The 25,495-nt window shown below is 43.7% G+C and overlaps 1 protein-coding gene across 4 annotated transcripts; it reads left to right on the top strand.

Annotated features, from left to right (window-relative positions):
* Positions 1 to 27: 27 nt before the first annotated feature.
* Positions 28 to 25,273, top strand: LOC135373727 (hepatocyte growth factor-regulated tyrosine kinase substrate-like). Of its 4 annotated transcripts, none has more exons than XM_064606811.1 (17): positions 28 to 448; positions 691 to 775; positions 861 to 936; positions 7,672 to 7,764; positions 7,825 to 7,948; positions 11,905 to 11,946; positions 12,772 to 12,893; positions 12,948 to 13,072; positions 13,153 to 13,167; positions 16,190 to 16,265; positions 16,316 to 16,459; positions 17,166 to 17,375; positions 19,006 to 19,035; positions 20,945 to 21,161; positions 21,222 to 21,394; positions 21,486 to 22,206; positions 24,952 to 25,273. In XM_064606811.1, exons 1-17 carry the CDS (start codon positions 409 to 411, stop codon positions 25,062 to 25,064), a joined length of 2,406 nt encoding a protein of 801 aa, XP_064462881.1. In that variant the 5' UTR covers positions 28 to 408; the 3' UTR covers positions 25,065 to 25,273. The 4 variants fall into 4 exon arrangements, with proteins under 4 accessions (XP_064462881.1, XP_064462882.1, XP_064462883.1 ...); XM_064606812.1 differs by having other exon boundaries at positions 30 to 448; positions 17,169 to 17,375; XM_064606813.1 differs by lacking the exon at positions 13,153 to 13,167 and having other exon boundaries at positions 30 to 448.
* The last annotated feature ends 222 nt before the right edge of the window (positions 25,274 to 25,495 follow it).

The raw sequence follows: 25,495 nt of genomic DNA, 5'->3' as shown, positions 1-25,495 counted from the left end.
GTGGCGGATACGGCGGATGGCGGATATTATATTGTGACGCACGCTGTGATGACCAGTGACGACTGACGACGTGCGTCACCTGACTAGTCTATTAGCTTCTGCTCTATATCGTCTACACACTCCGTTGTTAGACAGATCGAAAATATACGAGCATAAAAATACAGCGCTCTCATGTTGATTTGTGCTTTAAACATCTGAGCCGTGGCTGTATTCGCCTGGTGGCCGGTACGACCATTAGACGTAGTGGTGGATGAGTGGAGGTATCCAGTTAAAGGCCATTTGTCGTCACCTGACTTGATTGAAACGGGCAATCGGAGAGGCTATTAATCTATTAATCTCCGTGCATATTTCTGACCAGCATCAACTTAGAGCGGAAAGTGCGGTTGCGAGATTTGAGGTGTTCACGAAATGTTTAGTTGGTCTAGCGCTACATTCGACAAACTCTTGGGTAAGTGCGTTTCCCCCGATGTTCACACATGATTCTTCATCACTAAGCAATACGTTCCTGAGCTGATATGTTAAGAACGCTATTTCGATCTTCATTTATTTCAAGCTGCTGATGCAAAAACTGCCATTGTGATATGGAGTAATCACTGATACGCAGCCTTCGGCTGTTTGCAGTGTATTTGCAGAACGTGTTTCCTCCTCCGTTATCGGGCGGAGTAGTGTTTAATTTTCGGTGAATTACAGACAAAGCTACCAGTCACCTATTACTGGAGCCCGACTGGCCCTCTATACTTCAGATTTGCGATTGCATTCGGCAGGGGGATGTCCAGTAAGTATGACTCATCGCATATGTATGCGCTGACAGATGATGGACATCTCTTTCCAGATGTCATACATATATATTACATTTTCAGGCCCAAGTACGCGATAAGCGCCGTTAAGAAGAGGCTGTACACTAGGAATCCTCACGTTACACTGTTTGCATTACAGGTAGGTTGTTGGGTACTGTCCAAACTTATAACATTACAAAAACAACAAACAACCAAGTAAACTGTGTTGGCAAAGGATGCTACTGTATAAAAGATGTTACTATGAAACCAGTTGTCTGAAACCAGATAGCAATAACAAATATGCGGGTAAAGAATTAAACTTAATTAATTAATTAAAAATAATTTTGAACCAAGATAAGCCATAGCTCGAGGGAGGAAGAAGATTGGTACGTGCTATTGATATGATGAAAACAGTAAGAGTTCTGAAGGTAAATAAGAGACCGTGGCCATATAAGCCCATGAGGTGTAATCTGCGATGACCTTGGACAGACACAAGGATCTGTAGGAACGTACAATGTACACGCTGTACTAACTGCAAGGACCTCTTCCGGGCAAAGCGAATTTGTGAAGGTTTGAACAATAAGACATCTAAAGTGTAAGAAGTGTGCATATATGCTTTACTGCACAATGTGCAATGGAGAGTGTGTTAATAGGGAGAAGAGAAGGAAATTAAGGCTAGAGCGACCAAATTTACCAGAGGTGAGCTTGGTTCAAACAAGGATGACATGCCTGTTCACATATTTTGTTAGGCAGGTTACCCCTGGGAACTAAGTTGTTGCAACCCTGCGAATTGTGTGACGAGAAAGATGTAGCGACTCCTGCTCAAGGCCAAGAGCGTTTCGTCATGTGCGACAAAGCATATATGTAATTATCTGGATGTTAGGGACCTAGTTATTGATTGCAAGGCAAAAGGGAAGCTAATTCAAGATACTTAAACAAATAAAGCTGGAGCTGCCTACATAAAAGAGTTGCTATCATCCACATAACGAACACAATTTTTTGACACATAGCTAGGTAGCTAAAAGGGAGAACCTGGGGCAGTTGACTTATATTTTGAGATTAAATTTGTGCAGCGTCCCAAGGCACCTTGTCAGATGTCATAAGAATATGTGAGTTGTTGGGATACCTGGCAATGAACGAGCTGATCTTGCTGCTACGGCTGCGTTAACCAGTGACATAACCCCTTTCGAAACACCATATCAAGATCTGAAACTATGTCTAAAATGATTAATCAATATCGACTGGCAGACATCTTGGGACAGGCAAACCTACATAGTATAAATTAAAACAAATAAAACACTGTCAAGGAGCCCGCGAAGAGGGAATCACACACGTAACATGAAAAACGGTTAGGAGCAACTAATATTTATTCAGACAAGAACTTTCGTGCAAGAGACTGCACTTCTTCAGGTTACACAACTAAGTGCGACACGAGTATATATACCAAGTGAACAGATACAATAAAACAGGTTTCCAGAACTAAGTAAACACAAAACAACCAGACAGTAATAAAATGCATCACGTGAGCAACCGTCACATAAGAATCAGGAAAGAGAAGGTGTACGGGTAAATCTTTGCACTGTAACTCCTTTAACATTTGTTATCTAATAACATGTATGAAATGCAATGTTCAGTACATTGGTGAAACCTCCAACACCATGCGTCAGAGGTTTTACGGTCATAAATCCGACATTGTCAATAATCGCCCCACTCCTGTTGCTATACATTTTAATCTTCCCGGGCACGACGTGGATACACACCTGTCCAGCTTACACAACAGCTTTCGATCATTCACATCCTTATCACATGTCCAGCGTACCAACATCTTCGTCAACATAATTCTGCTTCCTTTTAGAGAAACTTTTTGCCACTCCACCCAACTCTTCTGCTTGGTGACGACACTTTTGCACCTTTTGAGAATGTGTATAGTTTTTTTTAGGGATACTGGGTTTTTAAAAGATCTATGATTTTAAATACTAATGTAACAGTTACTCCAGTTTTAGTCCTGAACATGCACATTTTAACTAGCTTGTCTTCAGTGGTATTTGGCGCACTATGGCCTTAGTAGCTGATGCGCCAATAAAACCCAAATAAAATCAAAACAAGGGTGTGAGACTGAGATATGCAGACTGAGGACTGTTTTGAGAAGCGATAAAACATAATCCCCGAGTCTGTCTCAAAAACTGTGCTCGCTTGCTTGGCAGAACCAAAGCTACTCACAGCAATGTCATAGCAACAAATGTCCTGGTTGTAAAATTCTGTTTTAGATATGGTGACACTGAGCATAATAACAAAACATGCCAGTGTGTTTATAGCTTTGGTTTGGGTATGAACTGTCATTGTAATGTTCAAGAGTAGGATGCTGTGGAATGGGTGGTCAGACAGTAGAGGATTATGAAAAATAAATATGTTCACTCAGTGTAGAGGTAGCTTATCGTATATCCACACGAGCAACATTTCCCAGAATACTTCAACAGAAGGTGTGCAAACCGTCATAGCTTTCTGCTGCTGCCGCGCGAGCACAAGCGCTCAGCGTCGTGTTTTTTTCGTGCTCTTCTAACCATAATGGATATCCTGTGCCTCAGCCACAAGATATTTCATAGCAGACGACAGGGTTGATGGTGTCGTCTGCTATGTGCACCATGCCACTCCTGATATTCTGTCGCCGTGCAAATGCTCAACATAAGACGCGTTGGAACTTCCAGTTCATAGGCAGTTTTTTGCTTTTTCCTCCACTAGAATATTTCACGGTGATGCTGCTCATGTGAGTCAGACTTCTCCAGTAACATGAGCAGAGTATCTAAGTTACATATATCTATCTTCTATACTTTTTGCAATAACTTTGACTCATTTTCTAAGTTACTTTGAAGATACTCCTCTGTGAATAGGGATGAAAGTGGGATTATGACGCAGAGACCGAGCTAAAGATTCTCCTTTGTCTCGGCAATGAGTTTTGTGCTGCACATATGCCATAGCGTCTGAGATGTTCGGGTCATCGTATTCCATCTTGGGAAAGAGTGATGATGAGAAGAGACGATGCTTTGTATTGAAGGGTATGCAAGTAAACAATTTAGACTCCTGTCAGGTACGATAGAAGACCCGTTCTGAAAGCTGTAGCGAGAGAGGGCACGTGAAATATTAATAGCTCTTTATGAGGTTAAAGCAGCGATAACGAAAAAAACGTCTGTATCTGTAGAGCACTTGTTTAGTGTAAGGGATAATATTAAAAAAAAAAAGTGGGACAGGCTATCGGACAGTAATTTTGAAAAGCAGTCGTTCCTGCAAGCTAATGAAGTTTTTTGGTGATGTCATTTTCAACTTCACGCTCTTCATATTTCTCTGATAGCGAATTCCAACTGCGACGTCAAGCTATTTTGAATGTAACAGGTTACTTTAAGAGTATTTAATACTTTATCTTAAATACTTTTCAAGATTGAGTGTTTGGTAGTCTACTCAGTTACTTCTTTGGTCCGGTACTCAGTAGCTTAACTTAAATACTTTGTGTGAGCACCTTGTGCAAGCCTAGTGTGAATACACTGTTGCAGGACCAGAAGTGAAGATTTGGCTGCTTGGTGCATAACTGTGTTCACAGGGGCATGATGAAACTGACGACAACAAAACACACTGTCAGTGCTTTCTCATTTCTCAAGGACAACGTTTTGTTGTCCTTCTTTTCTTCATGCTTCTTCGAGCACTGTGTAAGCTACAGGTAAAAAGAAAAACGTTTTCAAAAAGTTGTCACATATTATTTGGAAGACTGGCAATTGTGGGGGGAATTGAAACAGCATAAATGTAGCCATTAAAATCTGTGCAGATTGGGTGATGCATCTAAAAAACATAACATTTTTGTTTTTTGTGCATCTTTTGTGTTCCCAGCAGTTTTGAGAGTAATAAGTGGGTATACAAGAATGCAAATTTGAGAGAACATGGTGGAAAATTTGCTTGTAAAGTGTTTCTCATATACTGTGGGATTTGTGGATATCGAAGGATGGATAGCACTGACATAACGTATGAGTAGGGTTTCTTGTTTTCCACTGTCATTTTTTGTGGGGTATTATGAGGTAGGGTGAAGATAGGTGAGAAAGAGAAGATATCCTGTCATCTCACGATGTTACAAGCCAAACCAGACCTGTAGCACTGTAATTTGGTTTTGCACTAATTTTTGCCACATTTTGTGAAGCCTGAAAAATTATAACTAATTGCCGGAAACGATAGACAGTACATATGAGAAATAATTCCCTATTGCATCTCTCACAAGTGGATATACCGAGGGAAAGTAAAACTGTTAGGAACACTTTATTACAATTAACATGACCTACGTGACGTACTTGACAGACAGACTTCCACTAAACAGAGTGAATAATTTGTGCCAGAGAAGCCCCCGAAAAAAATCGTGGTTACCAGGCACTGCATAACAAAGTAAATACGACCACGCAAACTTGTGTCTTCATGCATTTCCTATGCGCTATACCGATGTAAACACAGCAGTCTGCCACTAGTTGAGTGCAGCTTCCGCCTAGGGGCGCTAGCGGCGTCGAAACCGAAACGAATTCATGTGGGCGAGCGCCTCTAGGCGGATGCTATACACAACAGTTGGCAGACTGCTGTGTATACATCGGTATAGCGCATAGGAAGTGCATGAAGACGAAAGTTTGCGTCGTCGTATTTATTTTACAACACCTTGCTTGGTAACCACGATTTTTTTTGTACATTTCTCTGGCATAAATTCTTTACTCCGAGGCAATGGAAGTCTGTGCGCAAGTAGGTATCGCACCATGCGCAAAAATGTGACTGACCTTTTAGAGTACCCACCCTATACTTGTGTACCCTGTACTTGACGCAGCACAATTTTTCTTATCTATCTCAACCTTAATTGCCTTGAATGAGCTAAAGCTCATAAAGTGCTTTGCTCATTGTGTCTTCTCACTCTGACATAAATAAAGACGAGTATGTTAACGATGGCGTAGGTGGAGCACTTCACGTTTCTGAGGTCTTTTACGGGACAGGAAACAAAGCCCTTCCTGTTCCTGCATTTTAATGTCGCATGTAATTAGATTTCAGAGAACTGTGAGCCAAAAAATAGAAAAATATAGAGTTACCCAACAAGAGTTGTATACACATCATGTACCTTTCATACTGTTGTCTTCATTGCTGGTTGGACTTAAAGCGAATTGCAATCCCAAGTCAATACCACCATTACGGAAACATAGAATGATGGCCCAAAATACCATATTTGTGTGGGTTATTCTCGGGTAATGCGTGTGCTTAAATCTTTGTGATGCAGGACGTGTTCATTTGTGTCCTACTATGTTCACATACTTATCTTATCACATTGTGATGTACGGCTTTCTGATGTACAAAAGGGACGAAGGCATGCTTCATGCATAGGGTTGCGAAACATTTGCTGTGTGGTATGGAGGTGTGACATGCTTGCACTTGAGTGAGAATTCTACTACTAATGCCCAGTGTTCTCCCTCTGACGTTGTTCACCATTAGCCCGGTGTCCGCCCATTACATCGAATGCTGTTTCGTCGAATGCCGTTTCATCGACGCCTGACCAAGAAGAGCCTATTACGTATTTCACATGTTAAGGAGACTGGCCAAAGTTAGGTCAGGAGAGTCTTTTACGTATTTCACATGTTGCCGCAAGAAAAAGTGGCGGCCACTGATTCGATGAAATGTCAATTTTCGACGAAATGGTGTTCGATAAAACGGCGTTTGACGAAATGTCACGGAACCCATTAGACCATAAAACATCATCTCCTTCAACCAAAATAAATGTGTTACATAGTTATCAGACATTTCACCTCACCTAAAGCAGGCTCCATTTTTAGTGTCTCGCATTACGCCTTTAAATATAGCTTTTAGGCATTTTTGCAAACTACAAGCTAAGAATATGTGATATAATTCTTGTACAGGAGCAGAACCATCAAGATGCAGAGTAATATGCAGTACAGTGCTAGGTGACAGTTTACGGAACAAGGAGCGTCATATGGAGTCCCTAGATTACTCTCATCCCATTAGCCATCATTAAGGCCTCTAGGGACCATCTCTCTGAGTGGATGCACATGTTCACTTCTGTTCCCAGCTTAAGTGTCGAAAAGGGAGAAAATAATAGAGCTTCTATGTTCCGTTAGCCTTTGTCTAACACTGTACTTGTACATTCATAGGACACATTGTACCCTTGTACCTTAAAGGGGCACTAAAATGCAAAAACAAGTTCATTCCAAATTACATTACGTGCTACGTTAATTTAGTACTTGTTATCATAACCCTAAACTTCAATTTCGTTACGAAGCTACAATCAATATTATACCGAACTCTTTTGTGCTTCTGCGCTAAGCAGTGAACGACCCTTCAGCTCGTGCATCTGGGTTTTTAGTCCAAGGTGCGCGTGCTTGGCCATGGCGCAGTCCTGGTGAAAAATGTAGCGCGCGTTGCTAAGCGGACTGGCGTCGCTGTCCGAAGGACGTGAAGATAAATGTTGGCAGTGAAACATTCTCAAAAACTGTTGTGGGCTACAGTTCAGAGAATCGCTATTAAAAAATGCAGTAGTGTGCATCATGCTGTGCACATATGGAACACTACGATCGGACACATTCCAATCCACACACGCACGATAGGTATGTGCTCGCTTCTCCTGCTGTCTCATTGGATGCCGCCAATATTGGCCTCCTGGGGATCCCATTCGTTGCCGCCAAAGACGGCTCTGTTTTCATTGCGTTTTTCTTCTAAACGGTAACACTATGTGAACTAATTTTGTTTGAACTATACTAATTGAAACACAGACTTTCATTTGAGAGCGAGTTGTTTTTGCATTTTAGTGCCCCTTTAGATCACGTGTACAAGGCATGAAGTACGCTCACTGTTACTAAGCAGCGTAATACTCCTGCAGGTTCTAGAATCGTGCGTGAAAAACTGTGGAGCCCCAGTTCACAATGAAATTGCTACTAAGCAGTTTATGGAAGAACTTCGTGACCTGGTGAAGGTATGTGTTGTAAGAGCCTGTACCATGCTTTGCGCTGGAAAGGGTCTCGTTCATTTGCAGGCAAATACCAACGAAGCAGTGCGAGACAAGGTTCTTGAGCTGTTACAGGCCTGGGCCCATGCTTTCCGTAACGACCCTAACTACCGTTCTGTGCAGGACACGCTCAACCTCATGAAAGTTGAAGGTACGGCAACAAACGGGAAACAGTTTTTTGTTTGTACAGGAATATCTGGTATAGTGTTTGTTCTTGATACTTGTATCATGCCAACTTTCTGTATTCCTGTTTTGGGTTCTGTAAAAGTTGTGCAAAAAAAGAAGAAAGACACAAAAATTTATGTGTACTGCGCATAAAAGTAGGATGTCAATGGTTACATATATTTTTGCCCTTTATAATATAAGTCTGAAAAATTTCCCATGTCGGGGGTACGTCCCTTTGTGAGAAAAATGTTGCACATGCATTTCTTATGTGCATTCATACATTTCTATTGTGAAGTACCATAATTTCATGTGTATAAGCCGGGCTTTTAAGAATTGTGACAAAATTTCCGACTCCATCTCCTCCTGATAATCCACGGCTGGTGCGCAGGAATCGTGTGACATGCTTGCTCTAATTACGAGGGATTTATGCTTTTATGTACCTAATTGCGTGACGTTGCCTCTGGTGTGCATTCATGTATTATCAGTTGTTTGAGTGAGCTCATTTGAGCCGTTACCTCTGCAGCACTAGGACACTTCTTCATTTCGTTTCAGTTATTTATTTCATAACGATTTATCACGGTACAGAGTCATAGGAACTGGTCCGATAGCAGTGGCTAGTAACGGGTCTGCTAAAGACGTTTATCATTAGTATTGGCAACAGCAGCATTTCACACTACAATCTGTCGAGAAAATCCCACGAAGGTACACATAACTATAGAGTGTAATTGGCATAACGAGAATTTACATATAGTTATAGGATTCTCCGACAGAATAAAGTCCCATCAAGATTTTGTGAACAACTGGGCGTTCTTTATTTTGAGCAGTAGCTGGTCCCATATGCACACTCCTAGATACTGTATAATTCTGGTATCATAGACATTTCTTGAAGCTGACAGGACAAACTTTTTGTCTATTTGCAATTTGGTTACTCTGTGCAGTTGCTACAGGTTGGAAACAATAATTGGAGAATTTTATCTAATTATGTTACGCATTATTCGAGTCCATCGCTCAACGACTAACTGCTCCAAAGTCTGCAGTGTATTGAAAATAACCTTGGATGCACTCTTAAAAATGAACTTCACCATATAGCACGCTCCTAGCCAACCATCATCTCGAATGATATAGTTATCTGCCCTGATTTGTTGAAAACGGGAGGCATACACCTCTTTGTGACACTTGCGCTGTTCATAATTGTCACAAAAAAGGCGTACGCCTCCCGTTTTTCAGCAAATCAGGGCAGGTAACGATAGCATTCAAGATGGTGGTTGGCAAGGAACATTCTGTGTGGTGAAGTTCATTTCCAAGCGTGTGGGGAACGTCAATTTGTACATCCTTTGAATATGTGTGATTCGTACTAGTACCCCATGTCTCAAAACAGTAGGTAAAGTGACTCTGTATACAGGAGAAATACAGCAATAACTTTATTTCCAAGATGAGGAATGGGGAGTTTCATTGCCAGGGGTGATACTCTACCCCATCGCTGGTTGTTATGTGGGGAATGAAATAATGAGCCCCTCCACAATACGGATCGAAGTCCTATTGTGTCCAAAAAAGGTCAAAAGGGCTCTGAGGGCCGAGCGTTGGCGAGGCTGGATTTGGCCAGGGACCAAGCAATTTTGATAGAGGTGAAATACACCAGTTTCATTACACGCATTGAAAAAGTATGTCTACACTTGATAAGTACATGGCAACCGTACACCAGTTTCCTTTGAAGCGATGCTGTATGCGGCTTTCAACACGGTATGTTATCAAGTAGTATTATGCCCAGGTACCGAACCTGACTCAATTGTATTATGGGATTATCACACAATGTCATGTGAAAGTTACTTGTGTCTGTCTGGCTCTTAAAGGAGCGAAATATAAGGAATATAGTTTTCATTGTACCTAATGTCAACTGATTGCGCAGCAGCCACCTTTCTAGTTTATGTAAATTTCTTTGCATATTGTCCGAGATATCCTTTAGTGTTGAATGAATTAATGTTGAACCCGACATGAATAAGCACATGTCATCAGAATCAAGGTAATGAGTAAAGGACCTTAAGGCATTTGGGGGATCATTTACGTGTAAAGAAAATAGTACAGTTCCTAACGTGGAGCCTTGCAGTACACCAGTCTTTATGTCCAAATATGTTATGATTTATTATTTATGATACAAATAATTAATGATCCCCACATAGGAAGCCCATGTCGGAAGCTCCTGTCTTCATTTTTGAAACTGTCGTCTGTGCGGATAACGGAACCAGAGGCGGTGACGCATCACAGCCAAGACCTTACTCTCTCCACTAATGGGAGGGAATTAGGTACCAGCAGGTGCATGTGCATTAGAGTGGTAACAGGCTTCCCTTTGGAAAGGGGATCAGGGAAAACTTTCTCGACAGATAGTCTGCAGATTACACATGTGAAATTCCGGTACCTTCGTTTACATGGGCTTATTCATTCAAACAAATGATGTGAGCACTGCAATTTTGGTGCATTTGACTGGCTTCAAATGCATACATGTCATCAGTTGAAGTGCAGCATAGGAAGCTGAATTAGGCAACCGAAAATGGCATGAAGAAAGAAAACAGAGAATTCTTATGGGACAACAACAACAACAACGAAACAACAACTTTATTTTGGTGTTAATGAGCATAGATCGACAAGTTACCCGTCAAAACGAACTCGTTACAAGTTAAGTTACCGTGTGAAAAATGTAACTAAGTTAGCAACGAAGTTCTTCAGCCTGAAATGTAACTCGCAGTTACAGAGTTACTTACAAAAAAGAACGAGTTACTTCCAAGTTACTTCGGACACAAAATGGCAATACACAGGTGCAGCGCGCGTGAGCAGTTGAGTTAGACCTTGAGTTAGACCTGCGGAGGAGTGCAACATACTTAGATCTTTTTCGTAAACGAGCCACAATTTGAACGCTTTGCATCTTACTCCCTGTGGGCGCACAATGGTTCAGCTTCATTTCAATGGCAGCGTTCTTACTCCCTGAATGGAATACTGTTATTGATTGAATATCACGTTTTATGGCATAAATGCCATAAAAGAACTGGAGAGAAAGCAAGAAAATATGTGGACGTGAGTGAAGAGCGAATTAAAAGTAACTTGGAACTTAGCTTAAATTACTTTGGCAAAGTTACCCAAAAAAGGAACGAGTTCCTCTGAAAGTTACCACGGCGCAAAAGTACGAAGTTAAGTTACAAGTTACCAGAAAAAGGAACTTACTTACAGTAACGAGTTACCTCGAACTCTGTTAATAAGTGAGCAATTTCATTGCCAAAGTGGGACATGACTGAGTGTGACACCGCATAATTTTTTTTTTCTCTAGAGGCCTCGTTTCTTTCAAAGTTTGCTGTCAACTGATGAGGTGAAGTCGACATTCTGTTTCACTACACCTATGAAACTGCAGGAGCATTAGTGTACGATGGAATAAACACATATGTGTCTACTGTCTTGAAGAAAGGTGGCATACATGGATAAATAAGTCCTTCGATCAAGTTAATTAAATGTTGAAACTGCGAGTGGACCACCGTATAATTTGACAAAAATGTATGACGTATGTTACTGTGCTGTCCACCCATTACTGTGCCAACATGTTTCTTTATGTCAGGCGGGATGGCTTGCATCTAAACCTGCATTGTCAGGCCTTCGCTACAGTTAGTTACACATGCACAATGTCACATTTGCGCAGTTATGATATGACCACTAGAACAACATGCTATTATCTGGTTGGAAATGACGTATGTGGTGCACCCATTGTGTATTGTGCTCGAAAGAAAAAAAGCCTCTGTTGTCATATTTGTTTATTGGACTCGAGGTAGTCTTGCAGGGTGGTACATGCCAAGGCTGGGGGGTAAAAAAAATCACTTCGTACGTGTATGTCTTCTTCTTTGTCCCATCTTTGTGCTTTTTTCCCCCCTGCCTCGAAGGTCTTGAAGTTTGAATACTTAACAGGTATCGATGATGCAGCTGACCTAACCAAGATCCAGCGAAAGGGTGATTACTATGCTTTCCAGTTCTATCATGTAGTTAAAGACGATGCGCAGCCTCCAGGGACACATTGTAAAGGGTTTACCTATCATCATGCATACTATAGATAGGGAGTGACTTTTTCGGGTTAAACCCGATTCCGCCCGGTTATTCCCCCCCCCCCCCCCCCCCCGAACTGACCTCCGACCAATTCGGGTTAAACCCGATTTCTCCCCGAATTCCAGCCACTATGAAACCCTCAAGTGACGTTTCCACTGAAGACGAACAAAGGTAACACATGTAAGAATGGGTCACTTACGTTCCCAGCAATACACCCATGTGTGTCAGCACTCCCGAGTAGAACAACATCTTGGCCCAATATTGGACTGATATTGGCAATGTCGGCCCAATATTGGGCTAAGGTGCTGTCTATGCCTTCGGGGATTAGTGCCGGTAGGGTACCCCCCCCCCCCCCCCCCCCCCCCCCCCACACACACACATACACACACAAAAACAAAGGAAGAAAAAAAGATTAGCAAAGGCCTTAATAGACAAGATGAGAAACAAAACGCGATAACACTCGAAGGCACAATTATCGCCCGATTTCTCCCCGAATTACAGGCTTAAAAATAGCACCCGATTTCTACCCCCCGAATCTGAGAAAGGCATTTAACCCGAAAAAGTCACTCCCTAACTATAGATGTACCATGTCCACGTGAACACAGACACACCGAAATAACAAAGGCACTTTTAGTCGCGCCACATTACACAATTGGTACGGGTGCGTATTTGCTACCGATCATTTCCCCGTTGCAAACTGTTTGCTTCCAAGGCACTATTTTGGCTTTGCAGGGTACAAGTTTCCACCATTAAAGGAAAGTGACGCCATGTTTTCAGCCGACCAAGCACCCGACTGGGCAGATGGCGAGTGTTGTCACCGCTGCCGCGTTCAGTTCAGTCTGGTGCAAAGAAAGGTGGGAGTCTGCGTAACAGTGGTCAGAATTTGCAACTGGGGTTTCCTTTTGCAGCACCACTGCCGTAACTGCGGCCAGATCTTCTGTCAGAAATGTTCTTCCCAGGCTGCTCCCATTCCACGCTACGGTATTGAAAAGGAAGTTAGAGTCTGCGAAGCCTGCTTTGAGAAATTGAGCAGGTGTGTCAGAGCAAGTATTCAATTCTTTTGCCTTGTGGGCTTAATGAAAACGTTTCCATTCAAATGCTCGTATTTTCCAGCCTCGCACTCTTAAGGTACGGTACGGTTCTGTCGGAACTGCTTGAAATTTGCCATTGGTTAACTGTCAGTGTTTCGAGTACTTTAACTAAGTAAGAAATATTGTGTCGCAAAATTTTGCTCTAAAATGTTGGCATAAGTCTTAGAAATGCTTAAGAAGCTCCGCAAAGTGTGTCAGTAAAGCTTTGGATATGAGAAAGTGCAGACGTCGTCCTGCGAGCTGATTTTCTTCCCTTCTTGCTCAGCCTCCTCCACAGGTGGCAGAACCCGCAGTGCATTTTCTGCGGCAATGGAGGCCACGCCACTTGCAGAGGGCTGCTGAATGAGTCATGTCTCAAACATGGCTGAACTCGCTGGATGAAGGATGATGTGCATGTCCAAAATGAGAGTCTCTGTACTTAAATGAGATGGCACTACAAGAAGCACGTGCGAGAAAATGCAGTGTGTGTCGGTTTTAATGTATGCGTGATAAACAAATGCGACGGGGAACACGGACAGCATTCACTCGCAACACTTATTGAAGGTGCATGTGAGAGACTGCCGTATATGCGCGATTCTAACATACACTTTTTTGCTTAAAGGGGCACTCAAATGCAAAAACAGGTTCACCTCAAATTACGTTACACGCTATGTTAATTTCGTACTTGTTATCATAATTCAAAACTTTGATTCCGTTACGGAACTACAATTGAAATTATAACAGACTCTTTCTTGCTTCGGCGCTAAGCAGTGAACGTCGTTTCAACTCGTGCATCAGTGTTTTTAGTCCATACTCCACGTGCACGCACGTGTCACGCCATGGACCAGCCCCTGTGAAAAACATAGTGCGCGTTGTGAAGCAGACTGGCGTCGGTGTCCGAAGGGCATGAAGATAAATGTCGTCAGTGGAACATTCGCGAGAACTGTTGTGGGTTACTATTCCTTGAATCGGTATTGAAAAATGCAGCAGTGCGCATCATACCATGCATATACGGAACACTACAATTGGACCCGTTCCAAATCCACATGCCCGCGATAGGTATGCGCACGCTTCTCCCGCTGTCTCATTGGATGCCGCCAATCTTTGCCTCCTGGGAATACCATTTGTTGCCGCCAAAGACGGCACTGTTTTCATTGCATTTTCTTCTAAACGGTAGCGCTGTGTGAACTAATTTTGCTTGCATTAGATTAACTGAAACACAAACTGTCATTTGAGAACAAATTGTTTTTGAATTTTAGTTCCCCTTTAAAATATGTGCTCAAAATCAAGTGCCAGCACACGATCATGATTTTTAATTGTTACGTTTACGAGTTTCACAAGCACTTATTGCACGTGGGAGAGTGTGCACACGCGCTCAACAACGTTGGCTGCTGTATGCACCAGTGTGCTCTGGCAGCGGTGGGCATGCATCGCGCTGGAGTTGAGCACACTCTACTCTTGACGTCGAGGGACAGTGCTTAGTTACATTAGGTCCACGGCGTGGTACAGATACAAGCACAAGAAAGGTAACGCAGTGTGCCGTAGCAGACCGGTTGCCACACTGCTCGACTGTGTGGCTTCCGACGTAGCGGGATTTTAGTCATGCCACAAAAGCGGTTTCACTACAAAGTTTCTGTTTTAAGCAGAAGGGGATTGTATGAGTGGAAAGAGTCTGCGCAGTAGAGTTAGAATGGGTTAGTTTTTGAATTTTCGGGAGCTAATGGATGGCTGCACGTTACATTCGAGGGCACGTTAGAATTGAGCAAATGCGGTACGTTTAGCATGGTAGGTACACAGCTACAAAAGTGATTTCTGCTGAGGAAAGCTTCACTGACCTTTGACATATATAGTTGTGGGAGAGCTCATTGAGTGTGGTTTGCGACGATCACCTGCCTGTAGCAGGAAGAACAGGTGATCGTCGCAAACCACACTCAATGAGCTCTCCCACAACTATATATGTCAAAGGTCAGTGAAGCTTTCCTCAGCAGAAATCATTTTTCTGTAGCAGGAAGAACATTGCACACTTTGTCTCATGTACTACTGTCCACAGCACAACTGGAACAAATACTGTACGTTTCTCATGCGTAGCGTGAGCTATACAACAAAAAATAGTGAACAAATAACGGATAGTTACTTGTATGCACAAAGCTGGTGGAAAAACCTTGTAACATATGCTTTTCACTGAAGGTCACATATGCTTGTCGTATGGTCATCGGTCTGTACTCATAGCCACAGTTGATTTGCGGCGCTAACACGAAAAAACAAATTACCATCTAAAAGAAGCATGGAGACCCTTATCTTGGAGCTACATATGCTTTCCCATCTTGTCGTGAGAGATCAGCTACGTTTGAGACCTGACTCATTTGGCAGAACTCTTCAAATGACATGGCGTCACGGAAAATCAGCGGGATATAGTCACCTGCTGAGGAGGAAGAGTGTTAAGCAAATGCAACCTGTTTGTGCAAGTGCGGTACAAAATTCGGGTTTTCTTTTTAGTATGATTCCAATTAATTTTCAATAACACATTGGCACTGAGGAACGCTGTAAGACCCTTCAGTTTTGTGCCCCAATTTTTCACGAATTGGACAGATTGCGCATATTCAAGGCCACTAAACTTTGTGAACTCTTAATGTCAAAGTTCATGGATAGATTGCCTCACTTTGTGATACATGTTAGATTACCCTGCCTATATTGAATTAAAGCGAAATTGCACATATTTGTGCAGTAAAACCATTCATATCCCCGCTAGCAACAGAGTGTCAAAATAAAGTTTTGGGATTGTATCAGTGTTCTTGAAGTGTCAGTTCTTGCTCCAAATTTTTGCATGCCACTAAAACTATCAAATTTTTGAACTCACAAAATTAGTAAAAATTGGGATGCACGGACAATAAGGTTTTTACAGTAGATATAATTGGCCTTTGCGAGGGTAGGTTGGGCTCCTTTTTGTCTTTTATGATATAACGCTAAGATATATCGCAGATTCTTTCAGCAACATTTGTAGAGATTAACGTTTTTTCTTAAAAGTTACCTACTTGTTGTGGTTGAAGCTTTTTTTTTTTCCTTTCGTTCCTTCGATGCAGTGTAACAAAATCACCAAGGTCTTCACAGAAAAGCACAGAGGAGTCTTCACCAGTGCACCAAACAAACTCATCTGCGGTGAGCGAAGCCAATTTGTATTACTGTAGGTTTACGTAACGTTGTCGCAGCCCCCAGGCAAGTCAGAGCAAGAGCTACAAGAAGAGGAGGAGCTACAGTTAGCACTCGCTCTGTCCAAGAGTGAAGCCGAGACCAAACAGCGTCCCGTGAGCTGGCAGCCACCATCCACTCAGAGCACTGTTAATCCCTCAAGCGTGAGTGAAACTGGGATTGCTTACCAGCGTATCCACTGGCATAGAAAACTGAACAGCCCAACCAACTCGCAACTTTCATGTTGAGGAGTATGTATATAAGGTAGATGAAGAGCCTGGCATTGAGTGTAACTTGTTCTAAAGTTACTGTTTGATTCCTGGTCTTTAAGATGGAAGTAGATCGCATGTTAGTTACTTGGCTGTAGCTACTTGCTATGGCACACCTGACTCTGCTTCAAATTCATATCTGGCTATGTCCATGAAGAAATTCCTTGCATCCTTGATGCCATAGAGACAGGGAAGTGCAAAATCTGCATAGGGGAGATGTGTATGTGTGTGTCCTCTCTGTTTCTGAATTTTGTGTACTCCAGCTGTCGCGATTTATTCTGCGGAGAGCTGGATGGTGCCTGTGGTGTTGTCCAAAAAACAAAAATGCTAAAATAAAAATACTAAATAAAATAAAAATAAAAATTTTTATGTTGCCAAAAAAACTTGCTGTCCCTCGAAGAAGTGGCCAAAAATATTGGATGTGATTGGTTCTATGGACTGTTGGATGGTGGCTATGCTGCCATTCAAAAATAAGAAAGTTGATCTACTGCATCAATTTTTGCTGTCTAAAAAATTGAGCTCCGACTATGCCGCGAGCCAGCTGCAACAAAGAATGTGTCATGCATATTTGTGAGCTAACACTGTGATTGCTCTATTTCAGCAGCAGGAAAAGCCAAGCACTGAGCGGAAGTCCGAGAACAGTGCAACGGAATCGGACCCAGAGCTCGCACACTATTTAAATCGCTCGTACTGGGAACAGCGCCAGCAGGGGCAGGACTCACCCGGTGGGACACCTTCGGTAAACAACCGACAAAGTCCGGTGCCAAGTGCACCTGCCACAGCTGTGTCGTACTCACCCAAACATGCTCAGGTGAGACAGCGGATTGCTTGCTTGTCAGTGACAGCCTAACACTGAGTGTCATTCTGTAGCGCTCGTAAGAACAAACTGTACAAACTTGCACGTATAGTGCTGGACAGAAGTTTACGGAACATGCTCTGGAGCATTAATTCCTCACAGTGCCATGCTAGCAGCGAATGGTACTGTACGGAATGATAAACAGGTGACTAGATTACCCTGAGACAATTGATGTTCTGAGGCTGGAACACATAGAAAGGACAAATACACACAAAGTCTCAAGTGCCTAAGCAATTAATGATGAAAGATGGAAGTCACTGAAAAGGTTAGCCAGCTGTAGGACTCGAACCTACATCTTCTGAATTACCGTATTTGTTCGATTCTAAGGCGGTCACGATTCTAAGGCGGGGGTGCACTTTAGCTATTAAAATTAGGGAAAAATTTAGACTCACCCGTAAGGAAGACTAGAACAACATTTATTGCATACAGAACACTGACAAGTCATCGGTGTGCGAGTAATCCGTGTTTTCTTTGTTCACACGAGTTTTTCTGTTATCCACCCCTTCTCTTGACATCGCACGATGACACCCTTCGGAAACGGTTCATTCGCTGGAATTGTCTTGCGTTTAAACGCGATGTATGGGGGCAACTTTCGGACGTCGGCGGTACACGCGAGCACATTGTTCTCCGGAACGTTATGCTTTCTTCCCGCTGCACAGTTGCCTAAGGCTTCAGCGTCAAGGATAACCTTCCTCTTGAAAGCCGCGTCGTAGTGCACACAACGGGTTGCCATCGGTAATCGTTTTGCGAATCACGGTGGAAATCAGTCGCAACTAGAACCACTGAACTGCCGAGTGCCGATGGCCGCAATATCGCGACGACGAAACGAAACTTTACAGGAAGACGCCAGACGCTGCGCCCACGGTCACGTGGGCGAAAGGGGAGAGGACAGGCGAGGCGAGGGTGCCTGCGGTTGCATGATGGCACGTAACGGAAGGCTCCGGTCACGAATGTAAGGCGGGGGGCGGCTTTTGGACTCCAATTTTGCGAAAAAAACCTCGCCTTAGAATCGAATAAATACGGTACCGGTCCAGGGCTCTACCAATTGAGCTAAGCTAACACACCTCCCCAGCGACTTCCGAGGGCACGTCATCTGAAGGAACAAACAAACAAACGAATGTGTGTACGAGTGAGAAAAACATAAGAGTGAAAGGGGGATGAGAGAGAGTGGTTGGTTTGTCCATTCAGATGACGCACCCTTGGAAGTCGCTGAGGAGGTGTGTTCGCTTAGCTCAATTGGTAGAGCCCTGGACCGGTAATTCAGAAGATGTGGGTTCGAGTCCTACAGCTGGCTAACCTTTTCAGTGACTTCCATCTTTACTAGGTTACATGACTAGGTTACCTATGCAACATGTCTGTAAATCTGTACGGTCCTATTCACTGCCGCCTTGTCACTCTGAGGAAGAAATGCGCTAGAGCATGTTCCGTAAACCTTTGCCCAGCACTGCACAAGGAGCCCGTAATTCCTAGAGTGACAGCTATGTTTAATGAAGGTAAAGGGAGTCGGCTCGCAGTTTCTTTTTCTTGCCCAATGCATTCAACAATGTCCACTTGAGGGTTTCAAAGTTGGTGATTCTCTTTTTAGCAACCCACACAAGGCATCAGCATTCCTATCGTAAGTTGTGCTTTACATATGCCTGTTTTTTTAGAAATCCACAATATATTTAAAAAATAAACGCTATGACAGCAGTGTTACGAGGATACGAGAAGAGAGCATGAAACGTACACTAGGAGGGTTAAGTGGGAACTGTACTGTTTCACTTAACGGCGAGTGGCCTGATGGCTTCTGTGTGGTCTCTCAGGTATGATGTGCTCCACTGGTGGAGATCCCATAAGCACACAGATTCACTGAGCTGCTGCAGTGGACTTCTGTTCGAGACTTTGAATGGTAGTGCAGTCACGAGGCCTTCTTGCACAAGCGCCTGATCTTCAACTTGTCATTAACCCGTAACGTGTGTTAAATGTATCGCTTCAACCCATGGTTTGCCACGAGCTCTTGCGCAAGTCTACCACACCGACTTTGGAGCATACAAACTTTAAAGATAACGATAACAATCGTTATGTGAACCAGGACCGAGAGCAATGACTAATGTCCAGAAGACACCAGGCATGAATGCAAACGAGAAGACACTCAGCCGGACAAATTCATTCAATTAAACCATCACACAGTTTCATGCACTCAATATGCCACACATTTCCCCCTGTTTGAACACATGTCACTTTGACCAGACCCAAGCATCAGTTTGAATTATCGAGGAAGTTGAATTAACAGGATTGCACCGTATGCTTAGGGCCCCATGTTTTCGGGTTTTACATTTTTGTGAAAATGGGAAGTTATGATAGTTGACAGTCGTGCTACACGTCAGATTGGAATATACCTGTAACCATGACCTACTAGATTATAACGACCATGTTATAATCGGCAACCCCTATGAGGACCCCGTTCGCACGATCCGCTAGGGGCGCTACTCAATGGCCGCGAGATATGTATCATGATTGGACAATGGAAATTTGAATTTTGAATGCGCTGAAGTGTTCGACTACCGTAGCAGGCGACAGCAACAGCTCCTATGAAAATGCGTAGGATGAGGATGATAATCAACTTCAGAATGAAACATCTTCCGTGGGGTATCCACCACTCGTACAAAAATACTAAGGTAAGCTGAAGCACACAGTATTGTAGAAGTTGAGGAAGCAATGACCGGGCCGATGAGTAGAGCCACCGCTATCTTCCAAATGCAGTGCTGGGAAGGGGTGCCTATGACATGATCGTTATAGTCTAGTAGGTCGTGCCTGTAACACTCCACAAAATCAGAAATTTTGCTTTATTTCATAATCTACGATCTGTACTATGCCGGAAACCAGGAGGAGGTACCAGAGTTGTGTACTTATTTGATTTTCACTTCAGAAACCGTTAACAGCACCAGGTATTTTGCCCAGAAATAATGCTTGTTTTCGTGTAATTTACTAAATAATTGCACGGTGCTCAGTATGGAGCAGCTTTGTGGAAGTATTAAATTACTCTTGTGCGCAGACAATGGGAGCGAGGGTACGAATTTCGTGGGCGAATGAGTTGTTGCGACCTCATTATGCAAAAACTGTCATTCATACGAATTTAATTAAATATCTCTGTATAGCACAGCACAAATGACATTATGACCTGACTCATCACATACTTAATGTTGTTTTTTTGTGCCCGTGTGGCAGGGGTATAAAAATGTGGTTTTACAGTCACCGTCCGAATAATCGGGCAGTCCGAAAAAATGAATTTCGCTTCAAGGTAAACTTTCCTAAGCACTAGTAAGATGGAAAAACTGTGCAAATTACGGGGGAAAAACTGGTTTTACCCTAATACACAGTTCCCTATGTATGCTGTATTTGAGAACTTGTGACAGATCACCTGTCTTTATGTACTTATGCTGAGTAGTTAGTAATGTAGAGAATCCTATTGCTGGCAGTGAAAAACAGTGAGCTGAAACAGATGAAGAAATGGTTTGTATACCACGGTGTGTTACTTCTTGCAGAAGGGTGCGAGTGATGCGGCAGGCGGTGACACAGAGCTGGATGAGTTTACTGGCCAGCTGCAGAGTACACTTGAGGTGTTTGTTAACCGACTGCAGAGCAACGCAGTTCGTGGTCGCCATGTGTCCAATGACTCTTATGTACAGAGCCTTTTCTTGAGCCTAAGCAGTATGCATTCAAAGCTTCTGCACTACATACAAGAAATGGATCAGAAAAGAGGTGAGGTCAGGTGAATTGCATGTTCTCCACTGATGAGCTATTGTAATGTCTTTGTTAAAGAGTATTACGAGGGTCTTCAAGACAAGCTGAGCCAGATTCGAGACGCCCGAGCTGCATTGGATGCCTTGCGTGAGGAACACAACGAGCAGTTACGGCGGCAAGCTGAGGAGGCAGATCGTCAACGCCAGATTCAGATGGCTCACAAGTTACACATTATGCGCGAGAAAAAGCGGGTATGATAGATTCAAAGCCCTTTATCTGTATTGTAGCAAACATTTTTTTATGTAAAGTGTCGCTAAAACAGCATATATGCTTCTGATGCAGGAATATTTGCAATATCAGCACCAGTTAGCTTTGCAAAAGATGCAAGAACAGGAGAGGGAAATGCAAATGCGTCAAGAGATGCACAAGCAGCAGTACTACATGGGTTATGGACAGCCACAGGGGCCGTTGCCACCAGGAATGCCACCTCAGGGGATGCCACAGCAAGGTGGTCCACCCCATGGGATGCCACAGCAAGGTGTTCCACCCCAGGGGATGCCACAGCAAGGTGTTCCACCCCAGGGGATGCCCCAGCAGGGTGTTCCACCTCAGGGGATGCCGCCACAGAGCATGCCACAGCAAGGGATCCCGCTGCAAGGGATGCATCCTCACGGTATCCCTCCCCAAGGGTTACCACCACAGGGTATGCCACCTCACGGGATGACAACACAAGGGCTACCGACACAGGCACTGCAGCACCAGTCTGTGGGCCCACAGTCTATGGTCTCACATACCATGCCCCCACATTCTATGGCCCCGCAACCAGTGCCTCCATGTTCTATGCCCCCACAAACCATGGCGCCACAGTTCATGCCGCCTCCATCGATGGCGTTACCATCTATGCCACCGCAAGCGCTACAGCAGCAGACAGTTTCACCTCCAAAGACATCACCGCCTCATGGCCACCCACAAAACCTCGGGCAACCTGCAGGGCAACTTTACGGCGGTGTTCCACCACAAGGCATCCGCTTTCCAAATGACTTTCACCCTTACCTTGTTCATGGTGAGTACAGTGGAGCCTTGTTGCAGTCCTTCCCTTACCCACAGTAGTCTAGAAAAGAAACTAATGTTTGGCAGGCAAGTATTTGCCTTGTGGTGGTCAACGGTGGTATATTTGACATACGCTACAAGCCATGTGTAAATAGTGCAGCAAATAGTGTTTCAAATAGCGTGGCACTTGATACGTAACTCGACTGGTATAGCTGTAGGGGAAACAGTTAAGATAGTTGGCCTATGAGGTCAGCATATCCAAGCAAAGCTGGCCATGGAGAAGTATCTGAACCATCAACATTGCTTGATGGCTTGCCGGATTCGATGCCTTGTCCTTTCAAGTACTGCTTTCTGTACAAGACCTATGACTCACAATGAACTCGTGCGAAAACAGGGTTGTGCTTTGGATGACATCGTCCACATATGTGTCACCCGTAGCCACTGTACTTTGTGGAACAGAATGGTTGCAAGGTGGTCATAATAGGGGCAGAATGCCAGTGTTCTCTCCGTTTGTCCCCAAAACTTTGTTCATAGTCTGTGAGGTCAACAGTCGGTGGTCATAATAGCTGGGGCAGAATACATGTGTTCTACCCGATTCGTCCTCAGAAGTTCGGTTACAGTCGGATTAACGAGTTGTCATAATAATGAGGAAGAAATACATGGTGCTTCTTTTGGGGAAGACACGATTCCCTAGAAAAACCGTCACAATGTGAGGATGTGATATTAACTAGTGTAGACTCTACTTGGGACAACTTATTTTGAAATTTTCGACTGTCAGAGAAGAGGATATCAGCTACACCGTACTATATCGTGGTTCCCACTTCTCCTTGAGACCCTTGAAAACCCTTGATCTTTTTCTTGTTCTCATGGTGCTCCTGGAGCTCATGGAACTGCTATTGCGAATATTCCCACTTACCAGAGTTGGGACGATAATTTAACTATCCTCGACCTATAGGGGGCGACGCTGTCACCCTTATAGTGTGGATAACACGTGGGCCGATGTTCGGAGTTGATGGTTCTTTTCCGTGATCATTGTGTATGTTCACAGGAACATTACTTGTGCCGCGATGGTTCGGTTCCCTAATGCTCCCTGTACTTCACTGAATGCGGAATAAACGTGTAAAAGCAGACGACGCGTCCACACTACAGTAGTTTTTCGTTCTCCGCAGAGTGCCGACACCGTTCGATCTTGGAGTGAATAGTACGTAGCTATAGCTCAAAACTACAGGAGTTAGCACTCTTCGCAATAAGAGTCGGCAGCGAGAAATGAATGCAGCCCTCTGTTGTATTAAACAATTTTCTGTGCTGTGCTGTGATCTTTAACATTCAGGAGCCATCAGACACGTTTGTGAATGGTCTGGATCACTATGGTGTAGTCCCCGTCCGTTGTAGGTTGTCCCGGGCACGCTGTTGGTTGTAAATATTTTTGTGAAATCTTGAAGCCCTGGCCATAAACTGTGTTTTACATCGCACATAAAATGACAGCTGAGCCCTCAGAGGACCTTGAATGTTGGTTACAAGATTCAATGGGGACTATGTATATGCCTTAGCTGAACAGTGTGTTTGGACTGTGAGCAGTGTTGGGTTCGATTCAGCAGTATAAATGGTATCTATCTGGTTTGTAGATATATATGCACCTGTGTTTCATGAGCTACTTTGAAATGGGCAACTGTCGGATATTGTCATCCAAATGTGTCTAAGCCTTCAGTGCTGTGAAATGTAACCTGCAGTAACTCGAAACCTTTGTTGTCATCGAAGTCGTCTGAAACATTTGTATTTGGGATCCAAGTTCAACACTGCTGTGCGTTCTATTATGTGCTTGGACATCATCATATTTTGTGGTCCTCATGTGAGTGAATGAACATTTGGCCCCAGTAATGTTGCGTAGTGACACGCCTATGAGCCAGGACCCAATGACGAAGTGCCAAGTGGTGGCCAAGCCAGTTTAATCATACGAAAACAGCGTAATTTGCTTTTAAAGAAACTGCAAGAATGAGTTTCCTTGGCCCAGGCAAACGACGACGACGGTACATACATAACAGTATCCATCTTGCAGTGTACCCTGTCTTGTTTGCCCATTACATGTGCAATGCACTGATATCTGCTTGTATCTGCTGCCAAGCCACAGTTCATAATTATAATCATCCTTATTCTGACAAAAAAATTGTCATCTTAGCTGTGAAAGGAAGTCACAGATGCGACTTGTAATCGTGTTCCACCAAGAAACACCTTGCTGTTCCTTCTTTGTCTTTACAGAAGCTTGACAGTGCACTATAATGCAACTATGATACCATTAAAGCTATTGAAGGGTGCTCCACCTGTTGGTGAAGTCTTGGCTTTGCCGAAATCTGTAAAAAAAAAAAGAAGTGTTGTGCACGTGCCGCCCTTGGGGGATCAGTCGGTAGCGTGTCCGCCTGCTGAACCCAAGAGCACGGGTTCAGACCTGGCCGAGGATGGTGGCATGTTGGTGGAGGTGTACATGTTGCTCAGACACGCTGTCTTCCGTGACGGATGTTAAATGTGGTGTGTCGTGTGTCAAGATTTCGGTGCGCGTTCGAGGACCCTCAGGTGGGCAACATTAATCCACAGACCAGACCACTGTGGTGTCACTCATGATCCCTGTTGTCTCGCAACATAAAGACCCTAATTATCTTCCGCACATGTCTGTCGTACATCTGTGACTTTATTTTCTGTCACATTTTTTAGTGCCTCGAGAAACACAACGTAGCTGGAACTAAATTTTGTGACACACTTGCAGGTGCGATGGGGCCGCAGCCCCAAAATGGTCCTCAGCATGGTCTGCCGACAGGCACAGAGCACAACCAGGTCCCTATGGCCCCACCAGAGCCTGCACTTATCAGCTTTGACTGAAATTATCCCTACTGCCTAGTACAAAGGACACGGTTGCCCTAATATGGTAAAAGGCTCGAGGTGGTACTACTGCTCACTAGTGGCTAAATGGCAAGTTGGTGCAATTGTTTGTAACAGTAATTAAAATGAGACTGTATTTATTTGATGGCTTTGTACAACATTCCCGTTGGCTTTTGGTCGTTATGTATAATAAATGCTAGAGAATCTTATCTGCTATCCTCCTATGCACAAAAACGCGCTTCCATTAATGCTGCTGCCGGTGGTAGTTGCAGTAACTGTGCATGTGTGGACTGCCATTTTTTGCTTCTGTCAAGAGCATGAAATCCTGCAATCATTTAAGACGGTTGGCAAACCGCTCAGGTTGTGGCAAGTGCTCAGAAATCTGTGTAGAAAAGGTATCACATCGGTCAGTACCCCCCGCGGACAGTCGT

Source organism: Ornithodoros turicata, unplaced genomic scaffold, assembly GCF_037126465.1.
Source record: "Ornithodoros turicata isolate Travis unplaced genomic scaffold, ASM3712646v1 Chromosome31, whole genome shotgun sequence".
NCBI classification, from domain to species: domain Eukaryota; kingdom Metazoa; phylum Arthropoda; class Arachnida; order Ixodida; family Argasidae; genus Ornithodoros; species Ornithodoros turicata.
This window is presented reverse-complemented; position numbering and strand designations above follow the sequence as displayed.

Coding starts and splice junctions, on each gene's coding strand:
- LOC135373727 (XM_064606811.1), top strand. CDS start 409: ATGTTTAGTTGGTCTAGCGCTACATTCGACAAACTCTTGG. Junction 937..7,671: donor TTACACTGTTTGCATTACAG/GTAGGTTGTTGG, acceptor ATACTCCTGCAG/GTTCTAGAATCGTGCGTGAA. Junction 22,207..24,951: donor TCACCCTTACCTTGTTCATG/GTGAGTACAGTG, acceptor ACACACTTGCAG/GTGCGATGGGGCCGCAGCCC.